This window comes from Scleropages formosus, chromosome 6 (assembly GCF_900964775.1).
Source record: "Scleropages formosus chromosome 6, fSclFor1.1, whole genome shotgun sequence".
NCBI lineage: Eukaryota > Metazoa > Chordata > Actinopteri > Osteoglossiformes > Osteoglossidae > Scleropages > Scleropages formosus.
The window spans coordinates 20,365,495-20,371,126 of NC_041811.1; the positions used below are offsets into that span (position 1 = coordinate 20,365,495).

Consider the following 5,632-nt stretch of genomic DNA (forward strand, 5'->3'; position numbering starts at 1 on the left):
CATTTCAGCATGCAAAGCAGGATAGGAGATTCAGTGACATTTTTCCCATTATTTGAAGTAGAGGTAAGTAGACATTGCTTTTTTACATTCTGAGAAATGAGTGCTATGACTAGATAAATACATTGAGTACATCTCAGTAAAAGTTTAAATTTTATGCCTTTAAATTACATAAAGTGTGAGGAAAAGTGCTAATGTGTATCTGCTCTGCCATCAATGGGCGTTGGAGGAGCTGTTTTTGTTAACGTGACTGCAAGTCTCACACGACTTCATGACTCAGTTGTCTTCAGTCTCCTGAAACATAATTCACAGAATTCAGTGCTTATCCAAATTAAGAGAAAATATGTCTCATTAGTATTTTATTTTACTATTTTTAAGTTTTAATGTCTAACAAAATCATCTGACATCTTCATAATGTTCAGGCATGATAAACAAAAGTAAATAATAGTTAAGGTTATATTTTTATCCAAAAGCGTTAATGCTCCTGTAGAGTGATTCAATTACAGTGCACTCACTTATGAGCCATTACTGTACAATATACAGATACCACACCTTTTACTCCTCTGCGTATTCCTGATGAAGTTCTTGGCAAATTCAGAGTCTGGGTTCAAGCACTTCTGCACTTTCTTATTCTTGAGGGTGACACTGCAGAAAAGTACACAGAGACGTAACTGTCAGCAGCATGCAGAAATGCGGTATGTACAGTTAACTGTCATACTTTAACATCCTTACATTACTTCCATCTTCTCACAGAAGGTGCTAGGAAAGTAGACTTCAATTGTCTTAATGCTTCTCGGTCTGATGAAATTTACTCCTGGACCAATGCACAGGCACCTACCCCTGGAAACAATCATCATGCCTTGGGAGAAAAAAGCAAGAATAACAGCATCACAACATGTCTCATCAGCCAGAATGTTACACAACTTCATTTATAACATTTGTCTTGACAAGAATGACAGCACATATTCTGCTGGTAGCTGCAAGAAACGGAATAAATGTAAAGAAAATTACTTTTCATTCAATATTGTAACGTAGTTTACCTTGTACATTTAGAAGCAGCAGACAGTAAAGCAGGAGGGCAACTGATGTCCTCATATCTCGTGCAGTCAGGGATTTACGTTGTCTCTACAACCAGGACAGCTCAATTGAGGATTCTCTGAACTGGACACACAAGTAAAGCTGTATTTATATTTTGGGGGTGGAGCATGAGCTCCTCCATTGACCCCCTGTAACTCAAGGGACTTTCCTTGTCATATAAATCTTGCAGGTTCTTTTTACCCATTGTGACTGTAAAAGTGCTTAGAGGGGAACATTTTGATGTTTATTACCATAGTTTGTTGAAGAGTCTTACAAAGAAAGACAAAGCATTGTTTTTGTGTATGTACACTCACCAGACACTTTATTAGGTACACCTTGGTAGTACCGGCTCCGACCCCCTTTTGCCTTCAGAACTGCCTTAATTCTTCGTGGCATAGATTCAACGAGGTGCTGGAAACATTCCTCAGCATTGTCATGGAAACATTGTCTTGCATATTAGGACAAGCAAAGACACATAATTCTTTCAATATTTGCAAGAATTAATTACAAATTAATTAACTGAATTAAAAACACAATGTAAAAATCAGTGTGTTTCATGTGACTGCATTTCCTATTTTTTTCTTTTTTCTTTTTTTTTTTGCTGTTGTTTCTTTTTAATAATTTTTAAATTTTATCCATTAACTTGGTCTTACGATGCTAGAACAGTTTTTTTCCCACAGTGTGTAGACTACAGGTAACCCAGGAATTAAAAAAAAAAATAAAAATCTTAAATATTAACTTAAGAAAAATGAATTAAATATTATTTAATTATATATTTTTTGCTTTATTATCGGTCGGCTGTATTCGACTTTTTATTTTTCAAAGTCATCGTCTAATATCGTACATTTTACTCGGCAATATTGCATATAAATCATGAGTTTGCAGCGAAAGCAACGAAATCGGAAATTTCGCGAAGTGGACACGCGGTGACTTCATCAGCTGAAAAGGCGCGCGGGCCGAGCGGTCCTTAGACTTAGGTCATCCTCAAAAGGCGCTTTGTTTGCAGTCGGATTTCGGGGCCTGAAAGGAAATTGAAAGCGAAACAAGCAGGGTGTGAAACAGAAGGGCCTTCACACGCTTCAGTTCCGAAGGAAAGTCCCAGAGGCGGAAGCACTGCGGCGGGTAAAAATAGGCCTCTTCCACTGGGAACTGAGGCATTAATGTAATGCACACATGATTGTATCTATTTCCTATGAGATGTAAGTCGCTTTGGAGAAACGCGTCTGCTAAATGAATGTAATTATGAAACTGAGATATAAAAATGAAACAACAGGGAAGTTCCCGCGTTAGGGTTACAGCTGCTGGACAAGGCTTTTGGACCCAGAGGTTCTAGGGTTGACTCTAACCTCCAGTTGTACAGTTGCAGGGTGTTAACCCTAAATTCATTTCAGTTTAAAAACTACCCAGCTTAAATTGGTAAATAATTGCAAGATGTATTAAATAAATGTGAATTCTTAAAATATACACACACACATTTTCAGAACCGCTTGTCCCATACAGGGTCACGGGGAACCGGAGCCTACCCGATAACACAGGGCGTAAGGCTGGAGGGGGGGGGGACATACCCAGGACGGGATACCAGTCCGTCGCAAGGCACCCCAAGCAGGACTCGAACCCCAGACCCACCGGAGAGGAGGACTGTGGTCCAACCCACCGCGCCACTGCACCCCCGATTCTTAAAATAGTATAAACTTAATAAATTTCTGATAGATAGGAAGATACTGTACATACCTTTCATTTCCTATTAAATTATTTCTGCCTGATTATAAAACGTTACCTTTTATTTTGGTATCATTTATTTTTCAACCCTAATTTCAACACAGTCTTAATTGGGGCAGCAGGTAGCATAGTGATTAGCGCTCCTGGCTTTGAGCCCAGAAGGTAATAGGTTTGTTTCCTGTCTCTACCTGCAGTATAGTTGAGCATGAACCAGCCTTTAGGTTTGGCTGCTACAGCCCTCCGAATGCTGCATGTTTATGACATTGCTTCCAAACATTTTGTTAACTGTGTTTTCTGTGTATGGGGGCGCGGTGGTGCAGTGGTTTGGACCGGGTCCTGCTCTCCGGTGGGTCTGGGGTTTGAGTCCCGCTTGGGGTGCCTTGCGATGGACTGGTGTCCCGTCCTGGGTGTGTCCTCTCCCCCTCCAGCCTTATGCCCTGTGTTGCCGGGTAGGCTCCGGTTCCCCGCGACCCCGTATGGGACGAGCGGTTCTGAAAGTGTGTGTGTGTTTCACAGTACGTGTGAATCTGAATACATTTCAAATGTCATGGCTGTGGATTCACTTGATAAGAATTTCTGGATTGTCTCATTGCGTAATTGATATCTGGTTCCATGTTTTTTGATGATTTCCTCTCTTTCTGCTTGCATTTCAAGACGAGCTCAGATAATGACAATAATGTCTGTGTTCTCGATGAATAATGAGTGACATTTTTGGCAAGAGGGAGTGCGGTGTTTTCCTCTGATATTACTTTGTTTTTGCTGTGCAGAAATTCAACGAGCTCATTGTCCCCCCACGAAACACATCCGAAATGAACGCCAGAATGATTGTGTGACATTTGAACAAATGGTGAACAAAGTCATGATTCTTTTCGAGATACGAGCATTTGCCACTAACAATGGTGGTATTTAAATCAAGCTTTTGCATTACTGATTTCAACCATTTTGATAGCCTCAGACCATGGAATGATAGTACAAACACATTTTTTTTAGATTTTCTACATGAGTTTTTGTGCCTTCAAAGATCACTTGCTTAGATTCTTTAAATCTTCTCTTCAGTTACTACCCCCCACCATTCCTGTTCTCCCCACTACCAGCAACATGTCCAAGACATTACCGTTCGGGACGTAATACTTAAAATTACATGTTTTATTTGAGAGAAAATAAAAGCAAGGTCAATCTTAATTATAATATAATAAAAAATCTTATTTTGTGTTTTAAATACCTTTGAGATAAACGTAGTAAATTCATATTTAAAATGGTGAATTATTGTGAAAGAATAAAGTTTGCAATAAAGAGTTTAAAACAAACTATGCTTGGCATTGCCTTGGGGGACTTCAGTGTCTTTGGGTTTTATTCATTAACTCATAAGCTGCGGCCACAAAAAAGCATTTTTTTTTTAACCGGTTTACTATTATGGCACAAATTTCGGATGTATAAGTGCGAGTTCACGCTTACTGTAGGGAGCGAAATGTTTTTAAATTTTTCTACAATAATATGGTAATTAACACAAAAAAGAATTTTTAAAATAGGGGGTGCGGTGGTGCAGCGAGTTTGACCGGGTCCTGCGCTCTGGCTGGTCTGGGGCTCGAGTCCTGCTTGGGGTGCCTTGCGATGGACTTGCGTCCCATCCTGGGTATGTCCCCTCCCCCTCCAGCCCTACGCCCTGCGTTGCTGGGCTAGGCTCCGGCTCGCCGCGACCCCACTTGGGGCAAGCGGTTTCAAACAGTGTGTGTGTGTGTGTGTGTGTGTGTGTGTTAGATTTTTCAAAATGCTTTCAAATAGAGACATTATGAGAATAGTGTCAGTGTCCGTTTAAATTTGAAATAAATTTAATTTTTTGAATTTTGTTTATTTGCCACGCAGGGGCTGTGCTTCCTATGTAACTGTTCCAGTCATCTAGGCTGTTTGTATAGCTATCATCCAGGTCCTTCCCTCCCATAACATGTACTGATGTTCATGTTCATGCTTCCCTCACCAAAGTGCACCTGCACTGGCAGCTCTGGACATCTCTTATGCCACTAATATCTCTTCCTCATTGTTTTCAGTGTACTTTTTTCACCCAAATGGCCTCCATGGTCACACTGATCTCTGTGAATCTGGAGCCATAGCATCTGACACCACCAGCTACCGCTCTTCTCCTCCCCCGGATTCTCCAGTACGGCACTGCAACACTCGGTTCCAAAGTTGTAGGCACTTCCATTGTTTCACCAGCTTCTTTGTCTTTTAATTTCTGCCTGGGTGTGAATTTCCCTGTAGGTATTAATAAAATATTATTCTATCCCATGCTCTCCTTTTAACATTAAATATATATTTTATTATGTGTTTCTGCCTTGCAGCCTTTCCCACCGCTTTTTGCATTTTCTTTGACACATTTTGATAATTTAGCTGGTGTATATTTATGATGAAAAAATTCACTCATGTCATTACTACCTAGTAATAACATGGTAAAGCATACAGATGCGGTGTTATGAGAGGCGCTGCATCATTACTAACAAATGTTTGATGCTAAAACATTTTCATTTGAGCACTAGAATAAGACTTTATTTACACTAGTAGCAATTGTTTCCAAGGTAATGTAGAGGTTCATACATTAGATTTAGTAAAAAAATAACCAGTCTAACATCACTGACAGACAAAACCCTTTTGGGTCTGAGACATCAAGTGCTGTCATACGCTGTCTCACGGTGCTGAGAATAATTTGTACACTTGTATTGTTTTTTGTTAAATTCACATAAATCTTTGCATAATATATACACAGTTGTTAACCATTTGTAAATAACAAAAAAGTTTATGATTGCTAATTAATCAATGCAGTATTTAGTTTGCCAAGTTTCCTTGT

At 39.6% G+C, this 5,632-nt stretch overlaps 1 protein-coding gene across 1 annotated transcript; it reads right to left on the reverse strand.

Annotated features, from left to right (window-relative positions):
- Positions 1–216: 216 nt before the first annotated feature.
- LOC108925049 (C-X-C motif chemokine 11-like) lies at positions 217–1,129 on the reverse strand. The gene is made up of 4 exons (XM_018736755.2): positions 1,038–1,129; positions 730–856; positions 550–642; positions 217–291 (listed from the first exon to the last, which is right to left on the reverse strand). Exons 1-4 carry the CDS (start codon positions 1,090–1,092, stop codon positions 267–269), a joined length of 300 nt encoding a protein of 99 aa, XP_018592271.1. The 5' UTR covers positions 1,093–1,129; the 3' UTR covers positions 217–266.
- Positions 1,130–5,632: the final 4,503 nt, after the last annotated feature.

Excerpts from the sequence above, each read along its gene's own strand:
- LOC108925049 (XM_018736755.2), bottom strand. The coding sequence starts at position 1,092 with ATGAGGACATCAGTTGCCCTCCTGCTTTACTGTCTGCTGCTTCTAAAT. Across the intron at positions 857-1,037 it reads GCTGCTTCTAAATGTACAAG|GCATGATGATTGTTTCCAGG; the intron begins GTAAACTACGTT and ends TTTTCTCCCAAG. Across the intron at positions 292-549 it reads AATACGCAGAGGAGTAAAAG|GAGACTGAAGACAACTGAGT; the intron begins GTGTGGTATCTG and ends ATTATGTTTCAG.